Here is a 20,846-nt window from a genome sequence, read left to right as displayed (position 1 = left end):
ATATATATATATATAATGTGTGTGTATATATATATATGTATATATATATATATATGTATATGTATATATATATATATATATATATATATATATATATATATATATATATATATATAAAATGTGTGTATGTGTATTGTCTGTTGACAAGAAAGTAGAAAATGACCAGCTTATAATTTTTTCTGATTCTGAATGGCTTGAGTTTTTTTTAATTTAACACTTTTTCTCAGTTAGTCTGGGCGAATTGGTTGGTTTGCAAGCCCCGGTAACTTGGCATCTAGACGTCGTATATTCCTCAGTATCTTTCAGGGTTCTGTTGACTGTCTGAAAAACTTTGATTTTATTGTCTAGTTTTACTGTCTCCCTCGTACATCTTAATCTATCTTCTTTATTAACATTTTTGTTTCTTCTCTTAGAAACAGAAAGAATGGTGAAACAATCTCCTTTCTTTCTTTTCTTTCTCTTCCAATTTTTTTTTAGTCAAAATGATTCATGACAAATTTACCAGTAACGTACCAGCAAGGTTATTCAGCTTCACCTAGGATGTGCGATATTGCCACGTTTGTAAAGAAGCTCTGTCCATGAAAATTTCGCTTAACATCAGGCATATGTAGGAGAAAGGAAAATCTTTTTTCCATTGTGGCAGAAAAACAAGTAAAAATAAAGATTGAAGCTCAGCCAAGCATTTTCCACATACTGGTGTGTATATATAATGCATATGTAGCATAGTGGATTAATGGTAAAGCGAAGAGAGACTATCAGTGTCTCTTCTGTGAGAAAAAGGGGTTTAAGGAGAAGATATGTAAAGTACATGCAACGAAAGTTTAGAAATAATAGTAAAAACAAAAAGGCTAGAAGCGATTTTTGAGAACTATCAGATTGGTGCAAAAGTTTTTGCCGGTCTGTAGAAGGGGCATTTTAAACAATTGTCATTTATTTTATGCATATTTTTATTACTTATAACTAGGGCTATGACAATAGAATATTCTTATCATTGTTTTGACTCTCGAGTATATATCCGACACAGTTAGACACAGTTAATCAATCGAGAACCACATCACTCTATCTAAAAACATGTAAGATATTAACTGATATATATTCGAGAGTCAAAATAATGAAAAGAATATTCTTTTGCCATAGTCCTAGTTATTACATATCACCATTATTGGTTTATAACATTTTCTTTCAGATTATTGAAGCATCATTTATATTTTTATGCAATAAAATGCAAAATGTCACCCATGTTGACACGAAAACGACTTTTTTTGTTAAAAATTGAAATAAGGATTCTAGGCATAAAGTTTAGTAGCATTGTATCTTGATTTTAATCTTTAAATGAATGTGTTATTATGGATGTTCCTTCTGCCCAGACTAAGCCCCCCTCTCCCCGATAAAGGAAAAAATAATTAATTAGCAGAACAAAAGTATAGACAAAGAGATGAGTAAAAAGACGATATCTTTTGAGCTCTCAAGACAGGAAGATGCCTCATGGGTGATGGTTAGTTTTTGAATAGTCAGCTGTGTGGCTGATAGAGCAAGCACAGAAGTAGTCAGTTTCTATTGATCAGGTGTAGTGATGATTAAAGACAAAAGACCGGACATAGGATTTCCGATTGTAAGTTAATAAATTTAGGAGTCCAAGTTAGTTTTACAGACAGTTTTCAGTTTGAAACAGTTGACAATAATTTGCAGCTCTGAGCAGACCAAGTAGAGATTTAGCATATCCGAGATGAACTGATCTCAACCAAGAGATAGTGATGGCCTTAACAGAGAAATTATCTCAGTTGAGTCAGTTGATACACTTGAACTTACTTAATGTGCAGACGTTAACATTTGGAAGGTTCTTTTCTGCAATGGTATCACACACACACATACACACACACACACAAACACACACGTACACACTCAAAGTACAACGCATATCTACACACAATCTGTTTGTGTTTTCTCTTGTGATTTTGCATTTATTTTATATTGTTTATGTTTGTGAACCAGTGTTTGCACTTATGACAATCATTAAGATGACACAGTCAGAACAAGAAGAGAATATGAAGGAGAAGAAAACCATGGCAAACAGCGTTGCAATCAGTAATTATTGGGAGGGATGGCATCATTCTACATGAGAACCTAAAAGTGATGCAGCAAAATTGTTCTCTTCTGAGAATTAATTTTACCCGTCCTGGGACGAGTATTCTTCTAGATTTTTTATAATGAGAGGGTCTTATTTAAAAGCAATAACATTACTTCAAATTTATAAAGTCATATTTTCATTAATCACTACTATTTTTTTACAGCCTTAAATGGAACACAGCAATCCATCAATTCATCCCAGACTTCCAGCTCCAAGATGAAACACGAACAGAACTATCAACACTACGCGATCTTTTGGGGCATCGGACAGGGATCTGTGGATTTTTCCGTCCATTGCTTTATGGATTTCCTAAACGAATGAGTCGGAAGGAATTTATAAAGTAAGTTAAAATGCTGAAAACGAATGAATGCGAATCGAAAGAATTTGTTCGTAAGAATATTTATGGAAAACGGAAGCATGAATGATATAAATGATACTTAATGAAGTATATATATATATATATATATATATATATATATATATATATATATATATATATATATATATATATATATACCTTATTAATATTTTTTAACCAAAATTTTAATATATTAAAATTCCGGTAATGTTCATATACCAATAAAATCAAAGTCAAAATTAATTGACTCAATTTTTATATATATATATATATATATATATATATATATATATATATATATATATATATATATATATATTGAGTATATATATGAAAACATGAATTATATAAAAAATATAATGTTATATCTATATGACCATATGAATTATCTAAATAGTATTAGCAGCTATTATCTCTATTTATATAAAAGGCACTTCGTGTGTCTATGTGCATGAATTCCTTCCCTATAAACTTCCATGTGAAGCTTCCTCTCCGTAAACCGTGGTGGGTATCCAACTATAGTAGGCAATCAATCAATTTAATTGAAAAATGGGTGATTTCATAGATTTCAATGGCAATAGAATTATTGGAAGTGTGGAACATTCGTTGATTCTCATTAAATCCCGGACAACGTCGGATATCCCTGCCAGTGTGTGTGCGTGTGTGTGTGAAAGTTTGAATTATATAAACTGTATGAGAAATTAACATATCAACTGCATAAAACGTCAATGTCTGAAACATGAATGATATAGATAGTATGATTAATCTATGCGAAAGTATGAATTGTGTAGAATTAATATCTATTTGAAACTACACATATTTTAAATTGTATGAGAAATTAATAAATCGAGAATAATATATGGGAATTTAATGTCTACGAATGATATGTGGTATGAAATGTTATTACTTATATGATAGTACAAATCGATAAACTACAAACTGATTATTCAAAAAACATACAAGTTATTCTCATCATGTAATTTCTTACTATTCCAACAATCTTATTATTATGGTTAGAAGCAATTTCTTACTATTAAAACGATGATATTGTTATTATGGCTTTATGCAATTTTTATTTTTCAAACAAGGTTATTGTTATTGTGACTCTATATACCTTTTTTTTTACTATTCAAGCAATTTTATTGTTATTGTCTTAGTGTAATTGTTTATTATACAAAGTTATTATTATTATGGGTTGTTTTGTATTTTCACTATTCAAACAATTTTATTGTTATTATGCTTTTATATACTACTTTACTTTTTAAATTACAAAATTGTTCTTATTGAGGCTCTAGGTCCTAAAATTTGGTTCTATTGCCACATCTGGAGAGTCATTCGAAGTACCTTATTCTGCCTTGACTGTTCAAAATTGGCTTTAAAATCTGATCAATGATGTCTTTTTCTCCTCCCTGCAACTTCTTTCCCATATAAGACACATTGTGGGCCTGGCTTGGCTCTATCATTATTTTCATGGCAGGTGCTCCTCTGAACTCTAATCTCTGGTCGCCCCACGCCAGTCTTTCACAAAAAGTACTCGCCTAGCAACAACCACTATCAACAAGTTCCATAGACAAAACTTCTTTCCTAGAACTGCCCAGTTGTGGAATTGTGCTCTGCTAACTTGCTTTCCAGCTGACTACAACACGGTCGTTTTCAAGTCAAATGCAAACAAATTCTTGTTGAGCTGTCCTCTTAAATAGTCAATTTCTACCCCATTTCCATCACTGTACATGTGATGATTCTTATTCTCGAGTAGCCTTCAGGCCTTGATAAGTGGCGAATCCCCTGTAAAAAAAAAATGAAAAGAAACGTCATATAAGCATAGATGAAATGCAGTTTGATTTTATGCGTGGACAAGAGATCACTATCTTTATATATTTATCCTGAGACAAATGCAAAAGAAATATCTTGGTAAGAACCTGTATCTTGCTTTGTGGATATGGAGAAAGCTTTTGACAATATCAAGAGATGTCCTCTCTTGTATTTTGTGTAAACTAGGAGTGAATGGTTGTTCAAATGAATTAATAGCACATATAGTGACAGTGTTAATGTTGAAACACACCAGAGTTGTATTTTGTGCTTTTGGAGGAGGCGGAGGGTCAGAAGCATTGTCCAGAGTATGGATTTTTTGGAAGAGATGCTATTTGTTGATCTAATACTTGCCTGTGAAACAATGTATGACCTACTTTTTAATACCCGGAATAATGTTATGGAGAATAAATGTTTAAAATGAATCAAGACCAAAATGATGATCAGTGCTTGTAGTGAATGGTTGGAAAGCTTCTAGCAAAAAAGAAAGTCTCACTCTTCAGTTTATGTAGAGGGGGTTGGGTGTAATTCATCTTTTGTGCTACTTACAAGCATTGTGTACACCTATTATATATGGCATAATCACATTGACATACCTGTTCCCGTTAAATCACGGAAGTTAAGCAACGTTGAGCCTGGTCAGTACTAAAATGGGTGACCATTTGAGAATTCTAGGTACTGTAGGTGCTCTACACTTATCTCGGCATTGTTTCCAATTGTTCTAGACTTCTCCTTGCCTCTGGACTCAAGCAGTGCCGGTTCAGGAGGGATGTAGTTAGGGATTTTGCAACCTCTGCCTCATAATTATACAAGTAACCACCCTTACAGGGGGGTATCCATTGTCTTTCAAGACTGAATGGAGGCATCGCATGTGTACGCAAGAATTATCTAGTATTTGAATCACTTGTAGATAAAGAAATTATACTCAATTTATGTTCAAGAAATTTAAAAGACGGATAAGAATTCAGATGTGGAAAAAATATATCTGGCCGGCAAAGCTATTGAGGTTGTTGCTGAGTTTTGTTACCTTATGTGTGATACGATTGAAACGCAAGGTTAAGCAGGTGTAATTGCAACAATTAGAGTGAGTATAGGGAATTTTTCCATTACTAACTAGCAGAGCATTACCACTATAAGTTAAGAGAAGTATGTGCATCGTGATGATGCATGGAGGTGAGGGTTGAGGACATGCGTTGCATGGGTAGAAATGATGCGAGAATGATATGATGGATGTGTAATGTGAGTCTTAAAGGCAGGCTTTGATCTGATAAGCTCAGAGGAAAATTAAATCTGTGCAGTTTGGGGAAATGTGTGCAGAACAAGAGACTTTGATGGGACGGCCACATTGAAAGAATGGATTAAAATTCTTGGGTTAGCAGATGTAGAACAGTTGAGATAGCAGGTTCACACAATGGAAAACACAATAATGAACATGAGAGAAAGATGAATAAAAACTTGTCCAAAGATCGGTTAGTTTGGAAGTTAATTTCTTACAGCATGAAGATGTGATGACCAAATTAATCATATTTTCTTTTACCCCCCCCTCTTGCACTGCTGTATTTTTATGTTCTTCCTTTTATATTTCCTATAGGCGTATTCGCTACCAGCCAATCTGTAGTGGATTCCGTGACCGTTTTCACTACAGCAATTATATGTATGTTCTCGCTGCCCATCTAATCGAAGAGTTAACAGAGAAAACATGGGAAGAACTGGTAAAGTGTCATTTATTGACACCCATTGGCATGAAAGACACAGGATTTGTTGATGACATGAAACCATTTGAAGATTTTGCATTTCCATACGTGAGGAAGGATGGGAAACTAAAAAGAGTTGGAATGGAAGTTGTTAAGTAAGTATATAATCTATATACGTATCTATAAAAGTGAGAATTTGTGTGTGTGTGTGTGTGTGTGTGTGTGTGTGTGTGTGTGTGTGTGTGTGTGTGTGTGTGCATGAGGACATTTCTCAACCTACATACTCATATTTTTAATCTACAAACTTGAAATTTGGTATATAGGTTATTCAGACATGTGGAAAACTTCTTAATATGTTTTCATGCAGAAAAAGGGCTTCTGAAAGGGTCAAAATTTAAAAATTAGTAAATGGCAATCGTCATATTTTTCTTTGTTTACTAACTGTTTCACGGTTGCGTATGCATGAATGGTCCACATTACAGATTCTTCATGTTAAATATAAGTTGGTTTGAAAACACATTTTAAAGAATGTGTCTTACTGGCCAAATGGTTATCGTACTTACCTCACTGTCTTTAGGTTTTGGTTTTGATCTCAGCCTGAGTATTTTCTTTTTTTTTTTTTTTATGTACAAGAAACGAAATACTCGCATACACATGTCTCAGTTTCTTTTGAATCAAAATATAATATTTATGCACATTTTGCCACCGGGCAATGTTGGGCGGCCTTGCCAATCATATTTTAAAATACACTCTGCTGATACTATTTTTCAATATTACTGAAAATTACTGGACCTCCTTTTTTATTTTAGTTTTATCATGCGAATTAAAATTAACGATTAAGCGTTGAATCTGTTGTAAGTAAACGATGAGTTCAAAGTGAACATAATGTGATATAAAATGGTTCTATTGTGTTTTTGTTGTTTTCTTTTAAATAATATTTAATGAAGAACCATTTCGACTGAAAATCTATTTAGTGCAACGTATGAAGAAAAAACACATTTGAAATGTGTAAATATGCTACATGATGCACCATTTTCAAAAAATGCAGTCTTACAAGATGCCGCCATGTTTATTTGGGAAGGGGTAGTGCTTGAGACAAAAAAAGTATGAAAACGTCTTTTTTGTTGCATAATACTAAATTGATTTTAACTCCAAATCGTTGTTAAAATATATTTATTTATATACACTAACTTTGTTCAAAGTTTTTAAAAAAAACTGTTCAACCCTTCGAACTCATCTTTGACCTTGTGATATTAAACTTAATCTTTACACAAAATTGCATCGGTTTAAAATTAGATATTTGAGATTGTAAGATGGGGGATCAATTTCTGATTTTAATTTAACGTAAAATGAGCACCTACTTCCTGTCCAGTTTTATGATTTTTAATTTTTTTTTTCTTTGTAAGTAAACTCTAACTTTCCAAAAAGGGTTACTAGATTAATATTATCTCAATCCAGAAGGATTTCTCCTTCGCGAATCGATGACAGAAGAGATAGAGAGAAAAAAAAAAAAAAAAAAAAGATGGTTTCAGCATTTCTGTTGTTCACTAATGTTGTTTCAATTTCAATTGTCTCTGCTTCTTTTTTTCCACAGGTTTATCTAGCAAAAAAAATATTTGGTGACACCTATAGTGAAAAGTAAACAACTGTTACTAATTCGTCTGATTTCATTTGGAAAATATATTTTAAAAATACACAACAACGATGAAATACGACAGATATTCCAATAGACTTCAATTGATACTATCCTATTCCTCTCTCTCTCTCTCTCTCTCTCTCTCTCTCTCTCTCTCTCTCTCTCTCTCTCTCTCTCATAATCAGGGATAATAATGAGATTTTCAGTAGGTTGCCAACTGAAAAAGATGACATCAATGACGAAACGTGTTGAAATTTTATTCCTGTTTAATCTTTCTTCCTCTCTTTTTCCTCTTCTTTTTCACTCTTTTATCTATTTCTGGTGTTATGGTGATGATTATTGTATCACGTGACTGAACTGTACTCGCTGATTGGTTTGGGAATTTCCCACTTGTTTTTTTGAAGAATTACGTTATTTTGCCAGTGGAGGTTTTTGGCATCCACGTGTGAACTTTGTCTCATTTAAAAAAGACATAAAAATTAGAAATAGTCTTAACTGGACTTTAAAACAGTTGAAAATCAAGAAAGTTTAGAAATAAGCTAACCAAGAGAAGGTTATGTTTATCCAGATGTTGTGACTAGGCTATAAAAAGTTGAAGAAGACATAAAGGCATAAAAATCAGTAACCTTCGTGTATCGGAAGGTAAAAGACAGAATATTTCTTCTAGAAATGAAAAAGTTGTTTAATGGCATACATGAGGTCAAAATGCTGCAAGGCTAAGTTTAGCCAGATTACAAATGGAAAGTCGACTTCGATGTGCACAATAAGTAGGGAAATTCTGCCGAGTGAGGTGGTAGAAACCCCGTTACCGAAGAGACAAAATTACGGGAATTACCAAATGAACTTTGAATGAACATTTGTGGTTTTATTTTTGTCATCTACAAGGAACTAACATTAATTTATTTACCCAAAGTCGAAAAGAGATATTGCAACGATTAAGGGGAAGTAAATTATGTTGACTTATTTTCGTCTATACATAAAAAAGATAATATGGTCGTCCATTGTAAAAAGGGCTTCAGTAAGTGCCTTCTATCTATCTATCTCTCTTTCTTCCCTTCTTCTATTCCCCACTCTATCTTTTTTATATATAGTTACTTAAGGTCTGTTGAACCTTGCTAAAGGGACAAATTTAACAGGTGCAGATGCAAGTGAACATTTTACATTTTCTTATTTTTTTAATCTTTTTTTTTTACTTTTTTTTTCAATAAATTATTTTATCTCCTAGTTGGTCGTTTCTTGCTTCTTTCTTGTTTTTATTGTTGCATTTTTTAGTACCTTGGTAACTATAACCCACAGGGTAACCATCGTTGGACATAGTGGCAAATTTTCTGCAAACGTTGTTAAATTTAGTTATGAATTTCTGCTAGTTGTCATTCGAACTGGTGGAATTCTAACCTGAATGGTTTAACTCCTGTCTTGAATAAAGAATTTGGGTAAAATTATTTCTCCACGACCAACACTTGAGAATTTGGTCAATAGAATCGTTCTCTGTTGAATAAAATTTGAGGAACCATTCTTCTCAGGCATTTTGTGTGGAATGTGTATTGTGTTCACTCTGTTATTGCTGTCCCCTCTCTTTCTCTCCAGGCTTTCTTTCTTCTTTTTTTATTTTTGTTGCCATCTTGTCTTCTTGTTCAGTTTGGGTTTGTGGGCTTTTGCGTTGCCATCTTGTCCTTCTTGTTAGAAGCTATGTTTGGCAGGTCTGAATTTGAAATTAAATTGAATTACGTCATTGTCGGTTGTACCCCTCCCTGTGTTGGTCTACCTTTCCCTTGTCGTTCTTTGCTCTGAATGGTTGTAGGTTTAGAGTGGGTGGAGACTAGTAAGTAAAATGGCTACTATTTCAGTAAATTCCTTGTTGAAAACGTTAAAGTTGACTAGAGATAAAATTTTAATTGTATCCAAGTCTCTAGAATCTTCAGTTGTAGTCGAAGAATTACATAGTCTTTGTATAAAAGTCAAGTGGATAATTATTTAGTGTCTGTAGGCCTATTTACAGCCTGTGAACGTTGCAGATAATGACTCTTGTTTAATGTTTTCGGGGAAAATTGAAGGAGTTGATTTAGCTCCCAGGATTGAATGCTCTAAGTTTAATGATAGAGACTTAGAGGCAGATAAATTGACATATTTGAATTTCCATAGAGAATTTTTAAATTGCGTAGCTAATCTTGATAATTATGAATTAAGGTTTGTAGTAGGGATGTACCGATTATCAAATTGACCGATTACCGATTAATCAGTATTTGATAATCAGTCGAGTAATTGTTTTTCCAATGCCAATTTATCAGCAAATTTTGTTGTCATAAATGATACTAATATTATACAATATGACTCTCTCTTTTGATTGCCAGTGAAAATTTATTGAAGACATGCATTGTGTATACGATATTTCCATATTTAATATTTCGATTGCAGAAATTCCCCTCTGGACCAAAGTACTGTAGGTTTGCAACAACAAATACCACATACAAATTTATTATGTCTGTCCTGATAGTCACTATCTTATGTAGCTTACAACCACTATTTCTGCCACATTCACTCGTGATAATAAAATATTACATTGCATCTGATGAGCAACCCCATCATAAACGCCACATTTACAGAGGAAAAATTCCTATTTTTCTCTCTCCATACTCCCACTCTTTACTCCCACTGCTACCAGTTGAAACTGGGTCAAATTCTATATTTTCCTATAAATGTGTGCTTTTACCGCCATTAACTGGTTTTTACACACATACACATAACATACTCTTTCCATTTTTTTCAATACACAATTAATAAAGTCTCCCCGGACCATTCTTATATTTGAAATTAATGATATTCGCATAGCGTCGCAATGATATTTAATTTTTCCCTCTGACTACATTGCTGCACTCTTTTTATTAGATTATGTTGACAAAACACACTGGACCTTTAATACACAAAATAAAATACATTGGTTCTTCCCGTTTGTATGTGATTTTTCACTATTTAAAATTTCTGTTACACGGCGAATTTTCAGTAAATGATGAACACACAAACACAGAAACACATCGGCTTCAGAGAGGTAGATTTGTTTATTGCGCATGTGCATCTTTATATGTAGAAAATTATTTGTCTTCCACAAAATCTAATCGAGATTTCCATAATCAGCGTAAACCTTTTAAGGATCACCAATTTAAAGAAATTTTAGGAGGTGAACAAAAATACCTAAAAAAACAAAAATTAAAAAACAGTAAGAAAAGAAAAGTAAATAATCAAATATAGTAAATTTATTAGTTTTGTTTTTCTTTTGTCCGTTTTGTAATGAGGTCTGTTTGCTCGGTATAGATTTTTGTTGGAAAAAAATAGTAGAAGTTATGAGTTGTTTAGGGTAGGTTGTTTTCATGGTCGTTTTGGTTAATGACTTCCATATGCTCAGTATAATCCAACGACTTTGTTGTTCGCCGGGCATCACCGAGGGAGACTCACTGAGAAACGGGATGTAAATTGCAGAAGATATATATAATATATATATATATATATATATATATATATATATATATTACAGTTTTTTTCCTTAATCCATAGATTTTCAATAAATGTTTCATTTCATCAGAGAAACTGTTTTTAGCAAAAAAAAAATGCTTACAGGCAGTCATAAATTTTGCTATTTAGCATAAATTGAAAACTAAAAGTTTGTATGGAAAGCTGAAGGCAAGATTTTAAAAAAAGATTTTTCATGGTGTGGTTAGATTCAATGAAGAAATATATTTATAATGTTGCTCTATATCTCATATATTGAGCTTTTTTATCTAATAGGGATTGTCTTATAAATATTGATACTAATATTTATATGGACCTTCTGTAATCTGAAAGTATTTCAAAGTTTCAGTGTGTGTGTGTGTATATATATATATATATATATATATATATATATATATATATATATATATATATATATATATTATAATATAAAACTGTGTGTGTGTGTGTGTGGTCACGAATAGGCTCCTATATGGTTGACTATTTTAAAAAAAACTGATTACATATAATGATAGAAGATGTATTGAGACACAGGAATGGGTATGTTTGATCTGGTAGAACAGTGGTTCATGTGGGGTCTGTGTTCGCGCCTGGTCCACAAAATATGGAAATAAAAAATTTAAAAATTAAAAAAAAAAACGTTTATAAGTGTTTTGATATAGATGTACATAAGAATACTTTGATAAGTATGTTTTAACTTAAATAAGGATGGTATAATAAAATTGGCCTCCATAGAATGGAAATAGGCACAAACTTTAATAAAGACTTTTCATATCTATTTGCGCAAGTATACTTTGATAATTTTGTTTCTGTTTGAAGAAATATGGTATAATAAAATTATGGGGTGTTCGTTCGCACCTGACCTCCATAGAATGGAAATATGTCACAAAGTTTAACAAGGTTTTTTAATATAGATCCACAGAATATTGTGATAAGTGTTTCATTGTGAACAGGTATGGTATAATAAATTATGGGGTTTATCTATTTTATTTTTACTTTCATCATATTTTGCTTTGGTTTTGATACCCCCAAATTCAACCCAAATTTACAACCCTTCCTTTTCATAACCTATCATACTTTCATAAATCAGAGTCCATTTTCTGTAGGCTGTTTTTGAATCCAGTCAACGACGGGTACTTTTGCTAGTATATATATATATATATATATATATATATATATATATATATATATATATATATATATATATATATATATATATATATATATATATATATATATTATAGTGTTATAGATAAGGTTCATAAGAGCAAGGAGTATTGCAATTATAAAAAGCTCAATAGGTTTTTGCTTTAGATTTTAAAACAATGGTTAAAAATACCAACGATACCTTTTAAATTAAAAAAATATCTTTACCAATAAATGGTTTGAACAACGAGAGGCCCCCTTACGTGATTTTTTTTAAGCAACATGAAACACTATCTTACAAGGATTCAACAACTAAATTAACTTCGATAAGCCTGTTAAAAAATATGTAGTGTCTTTCCCTCACACTCCTTTTATGCTGATGAGAGACGATATCCAGAAATATTTTAATTATTTCTGGATACTTTTATTTGTAAATTTTGAATAAATAAAACGATATCGTTTCGGAAACGATCGTACGAAACAAAGCGATGAAAAAATTGGATTTTATTATGTTTCCCCCTCTCTCATCTTTTATATATATATATATATATATATATATATATATATATATATATATATATATATATATATAAAAGATGAGAAATAGAAATTATATATAACTTTATTATACTATCATAACAATAAGGAAAAGTAAAAGAAAAAAAAGAAAGAAAAAAAAACTCTTTAGACCATGAGATTTCCAAGTTAAATTCTTCTCAACAAAAGAGAAAAAGGACGAGAATTATACAAAATGTAAATCTATCTATCTATACTCCTATAAGTTCGTTTTTCTTTTGTGTGTATTGATATTCATATTAAAACCCCCCTTTTTTACTTATTTAAAAAGAAAATACAATTTTTTTACATATGGGTTTTGGAATTGCCTTCACTAGCAAAAGATCTAGCTAATTTGCATATTCTTTTAAACATTCATTTTAATTAATTCCCTATTAGTTGCTTCGGTTTTCTAATGAGATAATCATCTTTAGTTAACTATTACATGTAATAATATTCATGCAGATATTCTACATAATTCATACTTGCATAATATTTGCGTAAAAAGTTTATAGTAAACACAAAATTGTTTTCATATATATTTATGTATACGTATATATTTTTGTTGAACAAATTTTGCCTACCAAACTCCTCCTAGAGTTTTTGGTCTACAGACATGAAACTTCATATATAAGGTATTTGAATTGACGCAAAACTTTATATTTAGGTTTTAGCCCGGAAAAATTGGTGCAAAAGTGTGAAAATGAAAAAAATCAAATTTGCCAGGTGCAGGTCGAACACCAGCATTATGAATGCGTAACATAGTAGCTATTGGTTCATGTTTTAATTTTTAGCCTTGCAGTAAACATGTTTTCATAGCCCAGTCATTTACGGCAGAAGCAAACTAAATCGTAAGCTGAACGTTTTGGTTTCGATTCTCGGTGGTGGCGCATGAGTCATTTTTTTTATACTTTTTAAATCATTACTATATGTTGCATCCAATCTATCTATCAATCTATCTATCTATTTATCTATAAAAGTGAAAATGTCTATCTTTTCTCTATGGTAGTTAAAGAAGACTATTATACAGAAAGGCATTACTTTACATATTCACACTTTTTAATATATATATATACATAACCTTATGACCAGTACATAGGGCCCGGGCAAAGCCGGACGGAACTGCTAGTATATCTATAAAAGTGAACGTGTCTGTGTGTCTGTCTGTGTACATTTCTCTACGCAATAACTCTGTCGTTGTAATCGATTTTCGGCCAGAAATTTGGCTGTTAAAAAGTCAAAGTTCAACGATTTGACCTTTGAGAAGTCTACCAAACTTCTCCGACAATTTTTGATCTAAACACTTGAAATTTTGCATATAGGTTCCTTGAACATGGATATAACTTGATAACTTAGTTTGAGCCCAAAACAATAAATGTTAAGGGGTCATAATAGGGATCAAAGTTTTTTAAAAAATTTGATCTCTGCGGTTTCTACCAAATTACTCAGACAATTTCTGGTCTACACATTTAAAATTTTACATAAAAGGTATTCAGAGATAGGGCAAGCTTTTTAATCGGTTTGGGTCGAAAATTTATAGTAACCAATATATAAATGTACGTATGTATATATGTTTGCATGTCTGCCTAAAACTTTCGACAAAGGCGACGGATTTTTACAAGAGCAGTATCGTTTTGAAGTTCGACCTTTCAGACGACACATATCGGAAAAATTGGCTAAAAACATTAATATCTTCACCTTCAACTGGGCACTTTTCTACAGAGGTGAGGGCGCTTTTTTCGCCGATATATTTGAAAGTCATCCTCTCCTTTCGATTGTCTAGCCTTAATTAAAACTAATGTCACTTCCGGTTTGGCAGTGGTCTTGACAGCAAAGACGTCAGGTTTTTTCCCCATTCTTTTCCTCCTTTGGGGTACGGGTTCGAGCTTGCCTTCCTACTACCACATTTTTTTTTTTTTTTTGCTTAACATACACCTCCAAACACCCGGGCAACACCGGGCTGAAATGCTAGTATAGATAAAAACTGGCTGTTGGATTCTTAAACAGTTGCCATATTCTTCACTTTCTGGAATCCCCTTCTAAAGATTTCACTTGAACTATAATTTTTTTTTTTTACATTCTTTGAACATTTTAAAGTTTTTAATCTGAATTATTTAAAGCTTCAGATCCTACTTTATTTTCACGTTTTATTTACATATGTATTTTCCGTTTGTACTTAGATCTGTCACACCTGCCGGCCCTGCTGGATCAATGTATTCAACTGCAGGTGACATGCTTAAGTGGATGCAACTACATTTGAACCTTCATGCCAATTTTAATTCACCTGATCACCTATATTCAAATGGAAAATTGAACTCTAATTTAACAGCTGATCAACATGAAAGATTCAACAAGAGTTTCAAATCAAAATTTAAATCACATTCGATTCCACACTCAAGTTCAGATTTTGAATGTGATACAAATTGGAAATCTGACAATATCTTGAATGCAGCTCAACTTGGAATTGACCCAAACATCTTGCTGACAACACACGAAGCTGTGAGTCCAAAACCACACCTTGCACCGGATATCACACGTCCTCACTTTCCAATTGATGATGTTTTTGTTTCATACAATATGGGGTGGATAACATCGATGTACAGAGGTAAGCATAATATATCTATACTGCTTCTGCTTCTCTACGTGAGTACATAACTGTGTGAAATGATCATTAATATTAAAATTCTCATTGGTAAAATTATTAACTTTTGTTTGTTTGAATTATTGCAACCACATCCATGTTATATCTATAGTACCTCCTTCTCTCTGTTCCTAGTTGCAATCGAAAAAAAGGCCAATTCAATAATCAAATAGAAGGTTTTTCAAGTAAATCTCTTATTGGAAAAGTTACACTTTTTTAATTGTTTGTTTGAATCTTGCAACCATTTCGAATCTATTTTGTTTTTTGTGATGTCTTTGTTTCTTTAGCATGGGATGTAATTGGAAAAAAAAGCCCTATATGAAGATTAAACATAACGACCACACTAGCATCTGTTCCACTCTGTGAACTAATGATATCACCAAGGTAACAACACTTCTCAAAAACCTCAATATTTTCACCATACAAATGTGGTTTCTCCATATGTGAGTTCTCACAAATCACTATTAATTTACACTTCTTGTCACGCAAATGGGTTCATCCTCTCTCAACCTACCTATAAATCCAATTCATTTCTTGTGTACCCAATTTTTTTAAGAATCACAAAAACTGACTTCCACTTGACTCCATTTCTATAAACTCTGAACGTTTTCTTTTTGGCAGCTTTTCAACACTACAACTATTGATCACCGCTTTTGATAACATTCACTCTCAGACTTTTACTTTCCATCGCAATTTTTCAAGTCTTCGGTTAAGTTCGTCTTCCATAGATCCATAGGCAAATACTAAATCATCAGCATGAAAAGCATGTCTTCTTATTCCGACAATCCATGTAAAACTCCCTGGACAATGCTTCTTAAACACAACTAAAAAGGAACAGACTCAATGCACAATTCTTCTGATGTACTCTGACTTTAACATTAGCTACGAGATGTGCTGCTAATTCTAACATGACTTTGAAAATTTCTGTACATTGTTTGACTGCCATCACCAACTTACTTTCCCCTAATTTGCATAAATCCCATTAAACAGCCTCTCTTGGCATAACATATTTTTGTTCAACTATTAATAAAAGATATACTAACAAATGGCTAACATGTTTAAGAAAAAAAACGGAAATACATTCTGGTGGATTTTTTTTAATTGAAAGTCATGTTTAATTTTAGAAGAGTTTCTGATGGGCACCTAATTTATATAAGTCCTAGGATTAAAAATAGAGTTTTCGGTGGGTAGTTAATCTGTATAAGTCTTGAACTTTAAAAGTTTGCAGACAAAGGACAAAGATGTTTCTCATGATTCAGCGTCAAATTAGTGTTTCATCCAAATTCCTGAGTTCGACAGAAACATTCCCGAGTTTGACAAGTTAAATCTGAAAAAGGTCGGAAGTTACATCGACCAAAATGTTGTGAAAATCACACTCAAGATGAGAACAATAGTCCGATGAATCAAATAATATGAATATTTCCATATTGTTTTTCTTAATTGTTTTTAAAAAGTTAGAACATCTGTGACTAACGTGGCGCCGAATTGTCCCTCCGTGGATTGGCCATTCTTTTTATTCAGAAAAAGCAGATTCTGTTCAAATCACTAGAGCCTTTTGTAGACCTAAGTTCTCAACATTCTTATACGAAAGTTGGTCAAAAAATTAAATCATAAATTTGGGTGTGCCAAGTTTGAATCTTGTCATTTCCATTGTTTAACTTATGGATGTTGGCAACCTTCGCTGCCTGATTATAGAAAGAACTGTGAAAACCAATACCAACTCTCTCTCTCTCTCTCTGCACACACACACACACACACACACACACACACACACACACACACATACACACACACAAATGCGTACACATACACACAGATTATATTTTCATATTGTTTTTCTTTAGGCACCACCAAAGCTGTGTGTAAAACGTCAGCGTTTTACACAATAACAGCAACATCATCATTTTGTGTGTTTACTATTTTCTGACTCAATTTCTATGGATGGGCATTGGCGCTATAAGTGTTAATGGAAATAACTTTTTTTTTGCAATCAATTTTCATATTTACATTGCAAAACATATAGATTTTTATTAACGAACTACACAGGCGAGAGTTAATTAAATAAAATTAATTTTAACGTCTTTTGCTGACATGTATGTATCTAAAGATAATGTTGCTTACAGGCCTCTATACTTTTTTGGAAAAAGCACCAGAAAATAAAGATCAATGCCAAATTGACCACACCGTCAAATCTCTCTCTCTCTCTCTCTCTCTCTCTCTCTCTCTCTCTCTCTCTCTCTCTCTCTCTCTCTCTCTCTCTCTACACACACACACACACACACACACAAATGCAAATGTGTGTGCACACACACACAAACAGACACACACAAAGGAGTCCTTACACTCAGATTGGGAAATTCATTTGATTTCAGATTTTTTGTGTATCATTGGCAATTCACATCTCTGTTAAATACAATGTAGACAATTTAATTAGATGATTTACTGTTAATGGACATGTTGCATTCATTTTCCTAAAGTGATTTTCTAAGAGCTTGATGCATGTCTTTACAGGAATCTTAGTCTATAATGACTTCATGTCTAAACCTGCTAGTATTTCATTTTGCATGTTTATATCATTTATTTTGTTCATTAGATCGACTGCATTTTCAGTTGTTGTTGTTGTTGTAGTAGTAGTAGTAGTAGTAGTAGTAGTAGTAGTAGTAGTAGTAGTAGTAGTCAATTACTAATCGCTCTGAAAAGAGTTAAGGTTACGATTGTTTCAATCTAATTTATCAACTGTGTGTAGCGGAGGAGAGGAAACCATCGATCTAGTAATCTATTTAGTAAAACCATATTTTATTGTCTTTTTTAGCTATTTTATTTTTTATAACACATAAAATTAAGTCAGGCGGTTTTTTTTATTATTTTTTATACCTAAATAGCATTACATGTGATAAAAATCGACATTTGATTCTGCCTGGACCTTTTATTTTAATAAACGTTGGTGTATGTTGTTAAGAAGAAAAAATATAATTCAATTTAATTTCTTTGCAAATACAATTTATTCTCCTCACAATATGATTTGCAATTGAAAGCCATCTTCTTTTTTAACAGCAAAAATAAATCATAGATTGAAGCCATTTTCCCCCCTCAGCAACAAACGTTGCCAAATAGTATTACGCATACATTCTCTTCATCTCAGTTATATTTTTATTCCGATAGAATCTAACTTGGAAACAATTACTTATTATCTTAATTTTTTTAATTAAATTTGCATATTACTTTCAGTTACATGCTACTTTTTTTAGTAAGCATCTCTACAGAAAAAAACTTATATTTTACATTTCCTGTGGCTTTCATGGTTTATGTGAGCTGCGGCATTGCTTGGTGGAAATAAAAGAATAATCAAAGAATATATATAAGGCACTTTGTCTGTGTGTCTCTTTGTCTCTGAGTTCATTCCCTATGGACTCTGAAACGACTCGGCCGATTTTTTTGGAAATTTCACACGGATGTACTTTAGGTGTCTAGGAGTATGTTTACATAGGTTTTATATCAGAGTATCTCCAATAAGCATTGAAAATCAATAATCGAAAAAATCTGACAAAGAAGGAACAATCCAATTTTGACTAAATTTAACACCCTTATACAACCTAACATCACAAGTGCATTTGAGAAGTTTTATAACTGCACAAACAAAAGGGCCTAGCGTATAAAATCAACAGTAGGTTATTTCATAAGACAGGGGTTAGGGTTCAAAGTGAATGTTTCTGTTTAAAGCACAATTAAACCATGATATTTGACTTTTGCATTTAAAACTTTAATTCAAGCCCTCATATAAAACTAATTTATAAAATCAACAGTAGGTTCTCTACGGTGTAATGTAGACTACCACGTGTAGTGGATAAGTCACTGTGGGGAGACATATAAAGCTTCCTCCCAGTGCATCATGGTGGGTCCCTGACTGGAGCAGACAATTGATTTGATTGAAAAATGACCGATTTTGATGACAATAAAAATATTGGAAGTGTGGAACATTCGTTGATTCTCATTCAATCCTGGGCAACATCGGGTCTCTCTGCTAGTATATACAAATATATTTTTTAATGAATATTATATATATATATATATATATATATATATATATATATATATATATATATATATATTTTCAATTTTTCCACTTAATTATTTGCAATATTTTTAATATTATTTTTGCAGGTTTTAAGCGTCTTTGGCATTCTGGTAGTATTCCTCCTTATGGATCTATTCTTCACATGTATCCTGAAGTTAATTCAGGAATCTTCATTTCCGTCAATGGTCCATTTGGAATCGATGCAAGTTATGCACTATCCACTATTGCTTGGAAAGGGAGCGATCTTTTACTTGGATTAGAACCATGGTTGAATAGGACAACAGCCTGCACCTATCCACAACCTTGGAGACCAGTGAATGGCTATGAAGACACAAATTTCCATAAAAATATGTCGGCTATTTCAGATGAAAATAATGCAAGTAGGAATACCTTTCCAGACTCACAAGATTCAAAGATTGAAGGTGTAAGCTCAAGTAAAGCTCAAAATGTTAGTGTGGATCAACTTTTCGAATTAACAGGAGATTATATACATCCTGCATTTGGACTTATAAAAGTAACATTCAATTCCTCCTGTAAAATGCTTCAGCTTCGAATTGGACGATATGGTCACCTCTTACTTGTTCCATCTCAGACCACAAGTAATACTCAACCGCGTAAGTATTATAATGGGACTATAAGTCATTTTGAAGGGATAAATATAGGTCCTTACTGGTTCCTTTCATCCTCTGATGACGGACATGAACGACTTTCTGTGAATTTCTGCACACATGTAGAAATCACAAAACTTTGGTTTCCTGTTGGTGCAGGGGATCCAGTTGCATTCATACGTAAGATTCACAGACAATCAAGATCATCAGCATTTTTGAACTTTAATACCGCATTCAAATATTTAATTTTATATTTGTTACTATTGTATTTTTTTTAAGTAATTTTATAACTGGTTTTGGGTTGGACTTATTACATGATGTGTATTACTGCATAATTGGATCAAGACGTCTTTATTTTTCTTTTTTGTTCTTTTTTGTTATTTTTTGTTATTTTTCTTTTATAATTTCGAATTTATGCAAATTAACATTCTTATTACATACATCTTGTGAATTTATAAATAAATATGAGATAGGGTGTAATATGAGATAATATGTAATATATTTGCATATATCAGATATCTATTTATATAAAGAGGGGTATGGTTATATGTTTATGTATTTGTATGTAAATGATTCATTTCTGAACTAATTAACCGATCATTATGAATTTTGGAACACAGCTGTTAGTTATAAGGAGACCAAATATGTGCTATATTTAGTTGAAATTAGTTACACTCAAAGGAAGTAAAAAG

The 20,846-nt window shown here is 32.2% G+C and overlaps 1 protein-coding gene across 1 annotated transcript in view; it reads left to right on the top strand.

Annotated features, from left to right (window-relative positions):
* LOC145268177 (uncharacterized) overlaps window positions 1-20,533 on the top strand; it is a 71,027-nt gene extending 50,494 nt beyond the window's left edge. Inside the window, exons 2-5 of the mRNA XM_080123393.1 lie at window positions 2,292-2,468; window positions 5,887-6,144; window positions 15,011-15,435; window positions 19,633-20,533. Coding sequence (XP_079979519.1) covers window positions 2,292-2,468; window positions 5,887-6,144; window positions 15,011-15,435; window positions 19,633-20,432 — 1,660 coding nt within the window. The 3' untranslated portion in view covers window positions 20,433-20,533. The remainder of the gene's footprint in view (window positions 1-2,291; window positions 2,469-5,886; window positions 6,145-15,010; window positions 15,436-19,632) is intronic.
* The last annotated feature ends 313 nt before the right edge of the window (window positions 20,534-20,846 follow it).

This window comes from Euprymna scolopes, chromosome 43 (assembly GCF_053919585.1).
Source record: "Euprymna scolopes isolate OS-2025 chromosome 43, ASM5391958v1, whole genome shotgun sequence".
Classification (NCBI taxonomy): domain Eukaryota; kingdom Metazoa; phylum Mollusca; class Cephalopoda; order Sepiida; family Sepiolidae; genus Euprymna; species Euprymna scolopes.
The sequence above is the reverse complement of the archived record's forward strand: the minus strand, read 5'-3'. Positions and strand labels throughout refer to the sequence as shown.